Source organism: Macaca thibetana, chromosome 9, assembly GCF_024542745.1.
Source record: "Macaca thibetana thibetana isolate TM-01 chromosome 9, ASM2454274v1, whole genome shotgun sequence".
NCBI lineage: Eukaryota > Metazoa > Chordata > Mammalia > Primates > Cercopithecidae > Macaca > Macaca thibetana.
Genome location: NC_065586.1, coordinates 19,427,791 through 19,444,527, shown reverse-complemented (window position 1 = coordinate 19,444,527; position 16,737 = coordinate 19,427,791). Strand labels below are relative to the sequence as shown.

At 36.1% G+C, this 16,737-nt stretch overlaps 1 protein-coding gene and 1 pseudogene across 3 annotated transcripts in view; both read right to left on the bottom strand.

Moving 5' to 3' along the window:
• MALRD1 (MAM and LDL receptor class A domain containing 1) overlaps positions 1–16,737 on the bottom strand; it is a 930,868-nt gene that overhangs the window by 222,876 nt on the left and 691,255 nt on the right. For all 3 annotated transcript variants that reach the window (XM_050804020.1, XM_050804022.1, XM_050804021.1), the window contains exon 30: positions 2,016–2,144. In XM_050804020.1, the coding sequence (XP_050659977.1) occupies positions 2,016–2,144 (129 nt within the window). The remainder of the gene's footprint in view (positions 1–2,015; positions 2,145–16,737) is intronic.
• LOC126962959 (non-histone chromosomal protein HMG-14-like) lies at positions 4,030–5,047 on the bottom strand (annotated as a pseudogene).

Below are 16,737 nucleotides of genomic sequence, written 5' to 3'. Positions count from 1 at the left end.
GGTATTAGTAATAAAGTCTTAAGATGTGTTGATTGTTTTGACTTTTTAAAAATACTTTCATTTAAAATTAAAATACAAAATGAACATTGAAGACATTATGGTAAGTGACATAAGCCAGTCACAGAAAAAGAAAACTACTATGTGATTCCACTTATATGAGGTACCTAGAAGAGAAATGAAAGGTCTTTTATAGAGATGGAAAGGAGAAGGGTAGTTACCATGGTCTAGGGGAAGGGGTAAATGGAGGGTTATTCTTTAATTAGTACAGTTTTAGTTTTTTGGATAAAAATAGTTCTAGAGATGGATGGTGGCAGTGGTTGCACAATACAAATGTACTTAATGCCATTAAATTATACATTTAAATGGTTAAAATGGTAAATTTTTTATTACGTATTTTTTACCACAGCTTTTTACAGTTTAAAAATATATTAAAAATTTTAAATAGAAAATGAGCCCATTGGAAGCATCAGTATAAGATTCTAAGAAATAAAAATTAAATTGAGCTATAAAATAAAAATGTAAATATGCTTGTGTGTTAGTTTGTCTCCAAAAAGATCACCCTACAACCTTCTCTACATTTGACGTGTGATGTTTTCCCATTGAAAGTCTAGTCTAGACTTTGTTATTTGCTTGGCCATTAGCAGGAATCAGGTATGGTATTATGGAACATCTGAGGCTAAATCAAAGTAACGGTTGCTATTTTTCCTGAGGGTCAGGGGACACTTTCTAGTAGAAGCCAGCCTTGTGTACAATGGCTTACCGCCCTGTGGTTGCCATGTTATGTAAAGCCCAAGTCACATGCACTACTCTGGAGGATGAGACACCATCTCTAGTAAGACAGAGAGACCAAAGAGTATCAAGAGAAGAAGTCATCCTGGATGTGATTATCCAGCTCCACCCTATCAGTTCGACTCAGGCCATCACAGACAAACCGCCCAGAAGAGCCCTTCCTGAATTACTGACCCAAAAAATTGTGAGCAAAATGTAACAGTGGCCTAGACCACTAACTTCTGGGGTAGCTTGTTAGGCAGCAAATGGTAACTGCAACAGTAGCTCGGATGGTATCAATATTCTCTAGCAAAGATAAGATATATGGAAAAAAGATCCTTTTTTTCCCAATAAGATATATGCAAAAAACGTTGGGAGGCTGAGGCGGGTGGTTCACGAGGTCAGGAGATCGAGACCATCCTGGCTAACATGGTGAAACCCCATCTCTACTAAAAATACAAAAACTTATCCAGGCATGGTGGCGGGCACCTGTAGTCCCAGCTACTCGGGAGGCTGAGGCAGGAGAATGGCATGAACCTGGGAGGCAGAGCTTGCAGTGAGCCGAGATCGTACCACTGTACTTGAGCCTGGGGGACACAGCAAGACTCTGCTTCAAAAAAAAAAAAAAAAAAAAAAAAAAGATATATGGAATAAAGATCCTTTGAATTTAAATATCTGCTCATATTTTAAAATTATATACTTAGTTTTTTATATAAGTTTTAAAACATTGCTTGAATTAAAGCTTGAATAAAAATCCAATGGGGCCCATCCAGTCCTCTTTCTCCAGTGCAATGTAATTGATAAAATTAATTACTAAACTGGTATTTATTAAAAGTGCTGATTTTCAGCCACATATACAAAATTAACAATTTTTTGGAAAAAAAAAATAGAAGAAACAAATGAAGACTAATAAAGAAAGGCAGATTGCTACTGCAGTTCCTAGAAACTTTAATTCTAACCCTACACACAGTGTGCCTAATTACAGAATGGGATTATTTTTTGGTAAAATGATTTTCTATAGACTTGTTGCAGTTCTCAGTATAGGGGTAAAGAATATGAAAGGACTGCCATTTATATTTGTATTTGGTACTTGTATACAAATTTGGGGAAATATTTGGGCTATTCTAAATCTACTCTAGTGCATGAAAATAATACTTCTTCTCCATCATCAATGCCAATATCTAACACTACTTATAAAGGAAAATCTCTGCTGAACTGGCTGCCATACAGCAGACAGATAAACTTACCACAGTGAGCTTCATCAGACCTATCAGAGCAGTCTGGCTTATAATCACAAACAAGGTGGGATGCAATGCACTTCTTGTCCCGACACAAAAAATCAGTGGTTTCTGGACAAATCTCAGAGATCTCTCCCACTAGAGAAAAACAAAAAAAACCCAAAAGCAGTATTTAGCCAATATTTTCATTAAAGATTCTGGTTAGGTATATTACAGATTTCAACTAGTGAGCTGGTTAAGGATTTCAACAGTTACCTAAGGTGGACTTCCCCAACTTCCTCTTTCTCAGTCCCATCATCAATAGTTCAACAAGTTATACTGATTCTACTTCTGAAATACCTTTTATGCACTTTGATGGTGCTGAAAATCTCCTTGCCCATGATTCTCATGGATAAGATGCGCAAGTTTGTGGCCCGTAACTACCTAGAACCTGGTAAAGGGTGTGTGCAGCCTGCCACCAAATCCTACTCACTGTCAGCATGCACTGATGGGATTTCCTGGCCATTTGTGCTGCTCATAATGCCTCTGGTGATCTGGGTCTATAGCACAGACACGAACTTTAGCGGTATGTTCCCGTCTTGACTATTTTACATAAAGAAGATGTTCAACTTAACTAATTTTTTTGTTGTTCAAAGCAACTGTCTATTTCTGCTGAATTTTCACATAAACATACTGGCTTGTGGAGGTTTCATACTCTAGATTTTATTTTGCTTTTTCTGACTCCCATGGGGCAAGATTTTCCTTTTTATACACACAATTAAAGTGTCCATTGGCAAGTACAGAGAACTAACACTATCTTAGGCAAAAGAATGGAGTATTTAATACACATCCTTGTATAAAAAATAGTCGAGCCAGCAGACACCGTCAGCAAATTAATTGGCAGCAGATTTTAGGAAATGAATGTGTGTTTTTTTCCTAAAACTAAATAGCATGTATTGTGTCTTTTGCCATGATGATCTGAATTTAATTTGATATCACAGTCTAATTTTTATTCATAAGCCAATTTTTCTGCACTGAGCAAAGTCCTGCTACCTCAGTTTGTGTTGTTTTGGTTTGTCATTTCTCTCTTCCACCTTGGCCTCCCTTCACCTCACCCCCACCCTACCCTCACCCTCCTAACCCCCACCCCCTGCCCCACTTGGCTCCTTCTGTAGGATTTGATGTTTCATTCTGTTTACATCAGTTTTAACGAGAGGTATGCCTGTACTTGCTTGTGCAGAAAACATCGTTCCAGATTCCATTGACTGGGTTTATGTCCCTTCACCTGGTTTTTAAGGTTATTTAAATGTCTAATGTATTTTATTGTAACAAACATTGTTTTGCCAACATTGCCTATTTCACTGGCACATCACAGCCTAATTTAGAAAGAAAAATCAAACATTTTAAATGGACGAAGAAAAAAAAGATAAAAAGATATTTTTTTCTTTCATAATTGAGATTGTATTGGTCGAGTACAGACATTTCAATTTGTACACCATTCTTAACACATGTACCAAAAATCTAAAAAGCTATATATTGTAATTCTCTTTTAAAGTTATTCCGACTGAATAGCATGTACACTACATATTCAAATTTTTGATCTTTCACAGCACAGTAACAAAGTTATTAGGAAAATAGGACGATCACAACCAAAGAGGCTACAGAGTGCCCACAATTCTGACAGGGAGAGCCAGGATCGAGGAGTAGTTTTCTTCAGGAAACAATTCTACTACAAAACAACATGGGAATAGAAGTACTTTAAAATGTTAACGACATTAGATACAGGATTGTGACTCCATACTGCCATTTAATATGCTTTGTATTATAGGATATGAAAACTAATCCCTCATCTATGGAATGTTAAGCTGACACCCAAGGCAGTGAAAGCCTTCCATAATTCAATATCACACACTATTCTCTGGTTGTAACAAAAAATAAACAACCAGTGAATGATTTCACCTCTTAAAAGAAAGCATTTACACTTTAAAAATAGGATGAGATGGGATTCCCTCCTTCTTAAAAATGTTTCTGGAGCTACTAAACAACTTACATTTACAAAATAGCTGATAAAAATATTTCCCTGGATTATACCAGAAGGGAGACAGGGACCGCTGATAAGACATGGTACTTAGTATTAATCAGACTTGGCTTCTTTCTCTCCTGCTTCATCAGAGGCTGGACTCTCCACAGTTTTCATTTCCCAGTTTTCTGCAGGTAACTTTTCTTTACTTTCTTGGTTAACCACTTAGGCCTGTTTTCCCTTTGCTCTCCTTTTCCCTTTTGTTTGTGCTTTTTTGTCTGAAGATGTATCCTTCGCTGCTGCCTTTTTCGGCTTCGCTTCCACTTTTGCAGGAGCAGGTTTACCTGACAACCGCGCTGATCTCCTGTTGGGCTCTTCCTTTGGCGGCCCCTTTAGCGGAGCTCACCTTCCTCTTGGGCGTCCTGACTCTGGAAGGGCGTGTGCGCGGTGCCTGGCACTGCCGCTCCTCCTGCCCTCTGAGCTGCTGAGACCCCTGGTGGGGGATGGTGGGAGAACTGGATGGAACCGGATTGGGAGCCCGCCTTCTCCTCTGACCACCAAAATTTTTCAGTACACGGGATGTTAATAACCCATGTAATAATCCAAACTACTTCTTAGTAAATGCAAAGTACTCTTAACAAAAATCCTAACTCTGCAGGGAGGCCATTCATGACATTTGACTTCTTTGCATGGCCACACGCCTTTCCATAGTTGTACAGGTGGGGACTGAGGCTGACCATTACCTAGCACATAAATCCAAACCCCTAATAAAGACATTAAAAATTCTTTGTTCTTGGTTCCAGCTCAGTTTTCCAGTCTCATTTTCTGTGCCTCTTAAGTACCTGCAATTGCTCTATATCCTATGACTGAAGGTTTCACAAATCTGTCCCTTGCTCTTCTTGTTTTCATGCATTCACAGGAGGTACTTCCTCGGTCTGCCCTGACTATTCCCCCCAGAGCCCCGGGTGCCCGTTCCCCAAACTTACCATTCAATGAAATGACTTCTCTTTCTCTACTTTTGTCTTGCCTTTCTCATTGCCATCTTTGCCCCAGATGAGACACTCCTGTTTCATGCCACCTAAGTACCCATTTATTCCTATATTACAATGAGTATCATCACATATAAGAGCTATTTACACATGGCTGGCTGTCCCCCCAGGCTCCAAGCTCCTTAGAAGCAAAAGTTTTTATTGTGTTCTCTTGGGCCTCACACAGAACCTGATATATAGTTGGCTCTTTATAAATCGTGGTTATCATAATTTCGGAAACAATAGTTTCATCTAAAGGGGACTTAGAAAAGTGAATTGACATTGAATTTTTAGAGTAATTCATATATTTAAATATTATTTCATCAGATATGTAGTCAAATGATAATACTTCACAGATTCATAGTGACTTATATTAAAGGTTCACAATTTTATCAACTTCAACAAATTAAATTCAGCAGTTCCTTTGTTACATAGTGATTATAGGTTCAGAGGTGATGTACCTGAGGTGGAGGTAATTTTCTGACAGGCAGTACTTCCACAAATTAAAAAAAACACAACTCTACAGACTTGACTAAAAGTGCATATCCAGAGTCTTTGGATTATGCCCATAATACAATAGATAAAACCTGTATGACATCCAAAACCAATTTACCAGTAAAATTTAGTGTTTACAAATATGAAGACTGAAGAGAGAACATCTAAGACAACAGCAAATGGTCCAATTATGGGCATTAACAAGACAACAACTTAAAGGTCATGTTTACTGAGTAGTTTAGGAATTTTGCCACATAATTTTAATTAACATTAGTGAGAATTTACAGTTAACCCTAGGGCAGTATGTAGACATTTTTTCCATATGCAAGTCTATGCATTTGAGATTATTTTATTTTTCCATGCCATAGGATGTAAAGCCATATAATTACTCCACAGGGGAAATATGCTTTGACTCACTCTAAATAATTGGTTCTTTGGTTTTTATTTTTAAAAATGGCTGAAATAGGCTACATCTCTAAATAAGGCTTCTTTTCTTTGATAATATAGAATAGCAGAGCCATGAAGAGAAATAAAGTGATGCTTTGAATTGCAGTCAACTGAACAATGACTAGAATATCTATGAAATATTAGGTGTCCAAAGGAAAAAAAAAAAGCCTCACATATCTTTTTTAAGACAAGAATACAGTAAATTGAAAAGATCGATTTTTTTAATGAAAGACTCTTTTGCATATGTTTAGCCATTTTGTATTTTTTATTCAGCCAAAATGGTAATGATAAAGGCAATAACTATTCACCTGGTTGTCAAATATATGAAATGAAAGATATCTCACATATTCCATATTTGATGATACAAGAATGGATAGAACATTGGTGCTCATAATAAAAGCTGAAAATAACCTGGCTAGCAGATTATGGCATATGAAAAACTAGAATATTTACTTTGCTATAAAAAGACTGACAAATAGAGATCTAAAGACGTAACTAAAACATGAGAAACTGAAAGATCCTATGAAGGCCTTGGAAAACAATGCAGCCATAAGGAAAGAAAATTTAATCCAGTAAGAACATAAGGTATATATAGCACTAATCTACTGTAGATATAAACAAACTCTCACCAACCTGAAAGTGACACCAATTGGAAACTAGTTCCATTTTACTTTGAAACAAAACTTAACAAATCCTCGACTCCATAAATTTCAATTTGGATTAAAATAATTTTGTACACAGAGCTCATTACACTGAACTAGATACAATCATTCTATAGATAATATTTATGAAGAAACACTTGTTTTATTACTTTCTTAAGCTGACGGCATTCAATATGCTCTGAGATTCCAGACGGCAAGTTTCACATGGGCATGTGTTTCTAAGCACCTTTGTTTTTCACATAACCACATGAAGAATATTAAACATAAAATGGGCATAATCCCTGCTTTGGAAGACCATGTTATTTAGTTGACAAATCCACATATTCAACTTTGGAATCAACTGAAAAGAAACAATTGGAGTTTTTAAGGCTACTATGTATCTGTGGAAGATCTAGTGAAATTCCAAGTGCAAGAGAAATTTCCCATGGAATACGGTGAATCAGGAAACATATCTAAGAAAAGTCTTAAGCAAGTAAACATCTAGATGCATTGAAGGCATGAAAGGAGTTTAGACCACAACAAAGAATTTTAACTATCAAAGACTCAAAGACGTCCATGAGTGAGCAGGAGTTAAAAACACTGATCCAAACAAAACAAAACAAAACAAAACAAAACTCTGATCAGACTTACAAAGGTATGTTGTTCTGTGAAGTATTGAGAAACTAAGTCTTTTGGTTCTAAAAATGCAGGTTGACATTTGATTTAATGTGATAAGTAAATGGAAACCTCTGAGTCTTTAAAATATATTTTATTATAATAAGAATTTAAATAGATAATGTAGAAAAAAATCTCTCCTCTTTACAAAATGTCTTTAACATTTTGTCACATTTTTCTTTTTAAAATTTTTTGTAAGTCGGTTATACACTTGTAATCATATACACAATATTTTCTCCACTTCTTTATATTTATATCATATTTCATCTGATTTTCACTAATGTCTATAAAATATAATGAAAACTGAATATACCCTTACTTTAGTTAACAATTCCATTATGACGTTATTATAGAGTTTTCACATTATTTTACATTTAATCAAAACCACATTTAGCTTCTTCATAATTGGAAGTATTTATGTAAGACAGACTCCTAAAATGCCATTATTGGGTATAAAAATGTATTGATGAATTTGTGTCTTTTAGGGCTTCTGATATCAATAAAATTGCTTTTCAAAAAAGCTACACTGATTTATTATTTTTAAAAAATTAATTTCAATAGCCTTGGGGTGGAAATGGTTTTGGTTACATGATGAATTGTATAGTGATAAAGTCTGGGCTTTCAGTGCAACTGCAATACAAATAGAGTACATTATATGCATCAGGCAGTTTTTCATCCCTCGACCTACTCTCTCAGCCTCCCTCTTCCTGAGGTTCCAGTGTTCTTCATACCACTCTGTATGCCACTCCATATATCCATAGCTTAGTTCCACTTATAAGTGAAAACATGCAGTATTTGGTTTTCCATTCCTGAGTTACTTCGCTTAAGACATTGGCTTCCAGTTCCATCCAAGTTGCTGCAACAGACATTATTTCATTATTTTGTATGCCTGAGTAGTATTTCATGGTGTATATATATCACATTTTCCTTATCCACTCATGGGTTGCTGAGTTCTTAAGCTGATTCTGTATCTTTACAGTTGTGAACTGTGCTGTTGATAAACCTACACAATTTTATTTTAGATTCCCAGGGTACATGGCACAAGTTTGTTACATGGGTATATTGTGTGATGCTGAGGTTTGAGATACAAATAATCCTGTCACCTAGGTAGTGACCTTGTCACCAAAAGTTAGCATGTCAGTCCTTGCCCTCCTCCCTCCCTCATCAGTAGTTCCCAGTGTTTATTGTTGCCATCTTTATGTCCATGAGCACTCAAGGTTTAGCTCTCATGTTAAGTGAGAAGACGTGGTATTTGGCTTTCTGTTCCTACGTTAATTCACTTAGGATAATGGCCTCCAGATACATCATGTTGCTGCAAAGGACGCATCATTCCTCTTTATGGCTGTGTGTTATTCCATGGTGTATAATATGTACATTTTCTTTATCCAATTCACTGTTGATGGGCATGTAGGTTGATTCCATGTCTTTGCTGTTGAGAATGGTGCTATGAAGAGCATATGCATACATGCATCTTTTTTTTAGTAGATTTATTTTCTTTTGAATATACATCAAGTAATGGGATTACTGAGTTGAATGGTAGTTCTATATTCTTTAAGAAATCTCCAAACTGTTTTCCACAGTGGCTAAACAAATTTACATTTCCACCAGCAGTATATAAGCATTACTTTTTCTCTGCAACCTCACCAGCATCTGTTATTTTTTGGCTTTCTAATAGTAGCCATTCTGACTGATGTGAAATGGTATCTCATTGTGGTTTTAATTTGTATTTCTCTGATGAGTGGTGAAGTGTAACATTTTTCATGTTCATTGGCCATATGTATGTCTTCTTTTGAGAAGTGTCTGTTCATGTCCTTTGCCCACTTTTTAATGTGTTTTTTTTTTTGTTATCAACTTCAGTTGCTTATAGATTCTGAATATTAGACCTTTGTTACATGCATAGTCTGTGAATATTTTCTCTCATTCTGTAAGTTGTCTGTTGACTCTGTTGATAGTTTCCTTTGCTGTGCAGAAGCTCTTTAATTAGGTCCCATTTGTCAATTTTTATTTTTGTTGCAATTGCTTTTGAGGACTTAGACATAAATTCTTTCCCAGGGTCAATGTCAAAATTGGTGTTTCCTATGGTTTTTTTTTTTTCCTAGGATTCTTATAGTTTGAGGTCTTCCATTAAATCTTTAATCCATTTTGAGTTACTTTCTGTATATGGTAAAAAGTGTGTGACCTTATTTTGGGTTCTGTTGGTCTATGTGTCTATTTTTTGTACCAGTACCATGCTGTTTTGGTTAACGTAGCCTTATAATACAATTTGAAGTCAGGTAATGTGATGACTCTAGTTTTGTTCTTTGCGCTTAGGATTATTCTGGCTATTTGGGCTCTTTTATGGTTCCATATGGATTTTAGGATAGTGTTTTCTAATTTTGTGAAAAATGATATTTGTTGTTTGATAGGAATAGCATTGAATCTCTGGAATTATTTGGGCAGTATGGCCATTTTAATGATATTGACTTTTCCAATCCATGAACATGGAATGTTTTTCCATTTTTTTGTGTTATTTATAGTTCTTCTTGTAGATATCTGTCACCTCCTTGGTTAGATGTATTCCTAAGTTTGTTTCGTTTATTGTTATTTTATTTTATTTTTTTTAGTGTGTGGCTGTTATAAATGGGATTGTGCTCTTTAGCTCTCATCTTGAACTTTATTTGTATATATAAATGCTACTATTTTTTGTACATTGTTGTGGATCAGTTATAGGGTCCTTCTGGAAGAGTCTTTTGGACTTTCTAGGTATAGAATCCTATCATCAGCAAAGAGAGATAATTTGACTTCTTACCCTGTTTGGATGCCTTTTCGTCCTTTCTCTTACCTCATGGCTCTGGCTAGGACTTCCAGAAACTTTTCTACAAAATTGTTTTTTTGTTTGATTGATTTCTTTTTAGCTTTTTAATACATGAATTTTCCTTGTGATATATCTGTTTTGACTTGTTGATAAATTATCTTTGGACAGTTTTTATGGTAGGCATCTCTCAAAAGTTTTGAATTTACAAGCAAAAGTTAACCTCTAGTTAGACCTGGTAATTCTGGAGAGTAAACACTGATTGCTATTGAGCAGTGCAAATATGTTGACCAAGATAATGATCTGAACCCCAGTTCTTATAAAAGCTGTAATCTTTAATAAGTCATTTAATGTGATTTCTAAATGAGAATAATAAGAATAATCACTCTCTCATACAAAGTACAGTGTGTTTATATCTAGTGATGCCAACAATTTAGAACCTTCCATTTATTCATGCCAGAAACATGTATCGAGCAACTATCAGACACTGTGGAAAACACTGAGATAGCTCTCACCTTCGAGGAATTTATGATCCAGTGATGAAAAGTTATTAGTAAAACAGTATATTTAGTGCTATAATTGAATATATTTATGAGTTGTTGTCAGAAGACAATAAAAGTAGCCCTAGTTTGTACTGGTGTGTTAATATAAATTGTTGATGACATTTCGAATTACCTATCATCCTAGCGGGTCATTTAACCAAGTAGAATAATAGGCCAGACACTCAATAGAAAGGGATCAATTCCTTTTTGAGTTTCCTTATTTATAAAATTCCATTCTTCTCAGTTTCCTTATAAAGCAAGTTTGGCAACCTATTGCAAATAAATATGACTAGAAGATTCATACTTATGTGAAGGAAGAACAACATTTGAGAAAATAAACGGGACATATATTTTGGGAAGATCATGCACCCAAATGTCTCTTCACACATGAACTACTTATTTCACTCGGTTGCTCTCCTACTGTAGAAGGAACTATCAGAGGCAAGTTTGCAAATAAAAGGACATCTCAGCACTGCCAATGATTTGATATCACATGACCAGTATTTTCAAATACCTAGAACATACACATAATAGAATATTTTCGATTCACCATGATAATTTAAGTCTATCTTAAGTTCAAAAGAATTAGGTTTAAAGGTCAATGCACATATCAGGCAATTAATAGCAACATGTCTGAAACTGTAACCTTAGTGATCTCAGTGACAGCACACTTCAGTTTGCATCGAAATTATCAGAGGTGTTATCAGAGTTACTGGACCATGTATTAGTGTACAGAAATAGTTTAGAAAAATATTTTAAAATGTGATTTCACTGGCAATACACAGAGGCAAGGGGCATGCTGAAAGGAGTATTTCCTGAAGTTTGACTTTTCATATTTTAAATAAAAAGATGACTTCATAAACTGTATGTATACTTGTTTGAAAGAAAAGTATATATACCAAACTATCTTTTCTGACATGAAACTCATTTTATCTTTAATATTTTGTGTATGGACATATTTTAAATATCCAGTTTTTAAGGACATAGCCATGGGCAAGGACTTCATGTCTAAAACACCAAAAGCAACGGCAACAAAAGCCAAAATTGACAAATGGGATCTAATTAAACTAAAGAGCTTCTGCACAGCAAAAGAAACTACCATCAGAGTGAACAGGCAACCTACAGAATGGGAGAAAATTTTTGCAATCTACTCATCTGACAAAGGGCTAATATCCAGAACCTACAAAGAACTCAAACAAATTTACAAGAAAAAAACAAACAACCCCATCAAAAAGTGGGCAAAGGATATGAAGAGACATTTCTCAAAAGAAGACATGCATACAGCCAACAGACACATGAAAAAATGCTCATCATCACTGGCCATCAGAGAAATGCAAATAAAAATCACAATGAGATACCATCTCACACCAGTTAGAATGGCGATCATTAAAAAGTCAGGAAACAACAGGTGCTGGAGAAGATGTGGAGAAATAGGAACACTTTTACGCTGTTGGTGGGATTGCAAACTAGTTCAACCATTGTGGAAAACAGTATGGTGATTCCTAAGGATCTAGAACTGGAAATACCATTTGACCCAGCCATCCCATTACTGGGTATATACCCAAAAGATTATAAATCATGCTGCTATAAAGACACATGCACACGTATGTTTATTGCAGCACTATTCACAATAGCAAAGACTTGGAATCAACCCAAATGTCCATCAGTGACAGACTGGATTAAGAAAATGTGGCACATATACACCATGAAATACTATGCAGCCATAAAAAAGGATGAGTTTGTGTCCTTTGTAGGGACATGGATGCAGCTGGAAACCATCATTCTCAGCAAACTATTGCAAGAACAGAAAACCAAACACCACATGTTCTCACTCATAGGTGGGAATTGGACAATGAGATCACTTGGACTCGGGAAGGGGAACATCACACACCGGGGCCTATTATGGGGAGGGGGCCGGGGGGAGGGATGGCATCGGGAGTTATACCTGATGCAAATGACGAGCTGATGGGTGCTGACAAGTTGATGGGTGCAGCACACCAACATGGCACAAGTATACATATGTAACAAACCTGCACATTGTGCACATGTACCCTAGAACTTAAAGTATAATAATTAAAAATAATAATAAATAAATAAATAAAATGAATTCTTCATATAATTTTAGAACAATTGATTGCTGAACCCTAGGCTATGCATACTTCAAATCACTGGTTTACAGTTTCAGACTGCTCCTCCCCCCAAAAAAAAAGCCTGTTTAGAAGGCCTAGAAAGAAGGAAGAAGAGATAACAAGAAATTAAAGCAACACAAGAACAAAACTCAGAACTGGTATACCTGACAAGGACCACTATGCTGTTACACAAAAGGAAACATTTTCAGTGCTTTAGTGATTCAGAAGTCATCATTCACTCCTTGCTTCTTAGCAGTTTCTACTACTGCACTAAAAGAACCCTTGCTTAAATATCTAATGATGTCCTAATTATCATTTTAAAATAAATGTCAACCCTTCCCATTCTGGATTTATTGCTGCTGCTGATACGCTGAAAACGCCTTCTGCTTTGAAACCTCAATTCCTTAAGCTCTTTGGCATGGTATTCCTGGTACTCTGTCAAAGTCTCAACCTTCCTTCTCCTCTTTTGGTTCCTTTTCCAGTCCAGACTTTTAAATTCTAGAAAAACAAACTGTGACCCCCAACTCATTTTCCTTTGTAGTCCCACTTGATTTTAACTGCTATCTGGAGGCTGATGGCCTGATGTCTACAATGGCAACCTGTTCCTTTTGCTGAGATCTAAACACTTATTGTTTAGATCTGTGAGATTTCTCTGCAACATATCAGACATACTAAACAGGATTAAAAATTCACACACTATCTTCTTTCTTTGCCTCCTAATTTATTTATCATTCTCTACTCCTTGACTCATGAGCAATCTCAGGATAACCATCCATGTATGGTCCGGAGATGCACACCATCTTCTTTCATGCATTTGTCCCTCCTCAGCCACGTGGTTGAGAAGGATGGTTATTTCAGGTCCTGTGGTCACGCTTCTATAGCACATGCTTGTTTCTGGGCTGTGGCTGCTCACACAGGCACTTTATCAGCTCGTTTTGCTACTAGGTGAGCTCATAAGGCTGAGTTCTAACCCACGGAATGTGAGTAGAAGTAATGTGCACACATCCAGGTGAGGCCACACAGACTTCTGCACACTGTTCCCCATGTTCTGTACCTCTCCACGTGGATGGAAAAGTCATGATCAGCGGGATGGACCTTGAAGGCCACAGATTGAAGGCCTGGGTCCCTGAGTAAATACAACAGAAAAGCCGCTTCACCAATCTGTTTACATGACAACTACTGTAAAGGGAACAGGAGATACACTTCCTGGATTATGAATTTTTTTTTGGATCGATTTTGTTATAGCAGTAGCCTGATATGATAAGGATGTGACGATGATGACGGTGACACTAGCACTTATGGAGAATTTATTACATGCCTTATTCAATTTAAGCACGTTACATATTAACATATTAACTCATATAATTCTCCAAACAGCTTCGTGAAGCAGGTACTAGAATTCTTACTATTTCGCTTACCTAATTTCATGTAGTTACTTAATAGCCAAGCCAGAATTCATGCTTTGGCACCACAGTCTTTACCCTCAGCCAACAAAATCCATATGTTCTCTCATCCTACTCAAATATGGACTCCTATAACTCACACCTTAGGTGCTGTTCCTTCCATGAAGAATTATCTGACCTGCCTCAGACCCATCTATCCATCTGGCTCTTCTGGGGCTCCAGATATCCTAATTATAGTACATGATATTGAAATGCTATACAATGGTGCATTTTCTATTTGATTTCTTTACTCTGTAACAGATAAACTAAACATGCCCATTCTGAAAGAAAATGAAGGATCCTTAAAGGAAGAAACTGTATTATAATCATCACTATATACTCAATACTAGCACAAAACACAGATATCTTTTGAGTGATCAAATAATATTTTATGGAACTGTGTTTAAATTTGGTAAAACTGCTTGGGCTGGCTTCACCACTGCAGTGAGAATAGGTGGCTATCTGAAACACCAGATACATTCTAAACATGCTATTAGTACTAGGCTAATTCCTACATTTAATGAATTTAAAATACTTTGGTTAAAAGGATTCTTAGATTATTTTACAGGTAAAAATGGTTGCTAAAAAAGCTCTCAACCATTGAAAACCTTTCAGAGGATAAAGAGCCTGTGTGATAATTACTGTCATTGCCCAAGATAATTTCTGAAATGTGATGTATTTGGTGACTTTGATACTCTATATAAACACAGCTAACGAAGCAATTTACTGGTTGTTACATAGACAAGGAGGCCCATGGTACGTGATGAAATGAGGCAGAAAGCAAAGGCAAACAAACCAGAATCGGGTCACAGCAATAAGGAGTATTGAAATAGTAAATGCTCTTGTTGAGAAAGGTGAATTTAGTATGAGATATAAAATTGCAAAGAAAGAAAAGAAATCAGACCAGGAAACTGTAATCCTCATTAAAAAGAGGCCCTTCATTAAAGGTACCTTTTCACATGCTGAATTTAACTCTAACTTGAAGAAAAGCATGATTGATGAGATATGTTATGTGTTTAGTCCTAATTAATATTTTCTAATTGCTATATTGAGAGGGGAGTGCACACATTGCTCCTGGCTTATCTCCACTCTACTGAAGGTGAGGTATAAAATGAAATTTGTACAATAAAGCATCAATGTCATATATATCTGATAGGGAATGGCAAAAGGAGGCAGGTTCAACTGAGCATCTTACTTTTGTCTTGGGAGATGATTATTTCCTTTGTTCAGATAGCTTTTGCTTAGGATTTACATTGAAGCAATAATTCAAAACAATAATGCGCAGTAAGGATATGTGTTTAATTGGCTATATTGGTGATAAAGTTGATTTATTCTGATGGAGTTTGAAAATGTTAGGCCCAGAGAGTCCTTGGTAAGATTTCCCTTTTAATAAAAGCAGCCCCCAAATCATTTCCTTTCCAACAAAGAGCAGCCTGTAAAACTCAGCTGCAGACATAGAAAGGCAAACTAGAAGCCTGCACAGGTGAATGCTGGCAACTGTGCCAATAGAAAAGGGTTACTTGGGAGCCAGGCATGTTCAACATGGCAGCTCCAACTTTCCTTTTGTCAACCATGTGTACAGTAACGAACAGACAACATGGTGATGGCCAGGTAGAGACACCATCTGCATAATAAAAGATTAGGGTGGGATGACCAGCTTCTTCATGTGCTATGCAAATGTCACACCTCGTCCGACCAATCTCTTGGGCCCTGTGTAAATCAGACACTGACTCCTCAAGCTTATCTATGAAATCTGATGCATTTCAGCACAAATCTAGAAGTCCCACTTGGGAGTCCCTCTCTCTCTGCAAGACAGAGTGCTATTCTTTTTTCTCTTTCTTTTGCCTACTAAACCTCCACCCTTAAACTCACTTCTTGTGTGTCTGCATCCACAATTTCTCTGGCGTGAGACAATGAACCCCAGGTATTTGCCCCAGACAATGATGCCACTTCATGACGAAGCGAGTCAACAATTATTGAGTTTATTTATTTATTTATTTCCAACTACTCTAGAGTAGCACAATAGTCACTCAACTACGAGCCAACAGGCCTTATTTCTATTTTCCCATTTGTAAAATCCCCCGAGTAACTTTGAAAGATATCATTCAATTACTTTGGATCTTTAAAATTTTATGGAGTTTTGAATATTACCTTGAAGATACTTAGTTAATTCATTGGCTATTCTCTTGTAGCCTTTAAAATATATAAATGAAAGTATAAAAATTTCTATAACAAGTAATATAAGAGTATCATTTTCAGCTATGCAATAAAATATTCCTCTTATGAGGTAAAAAGTAAGATTAATATTCTATTAATATTGTTGAGCACTAACAGGTTAAAACATATTCTTGCAGTGCATTTCAAGGCCTAGGCATTCCCATCTCTGAATGTATGTTTCCACTGGAATGGAAAAATCAAGAATTATATAGAGCTAAGAGTTTAGTACCATTGATTCTAAAAAATGAGATGTTGGAATACCTGGAAAAAATAAAAACATGAATGTTTTTCAGTAGAAAACATTTTTTTTTTAATTTGACAAAGA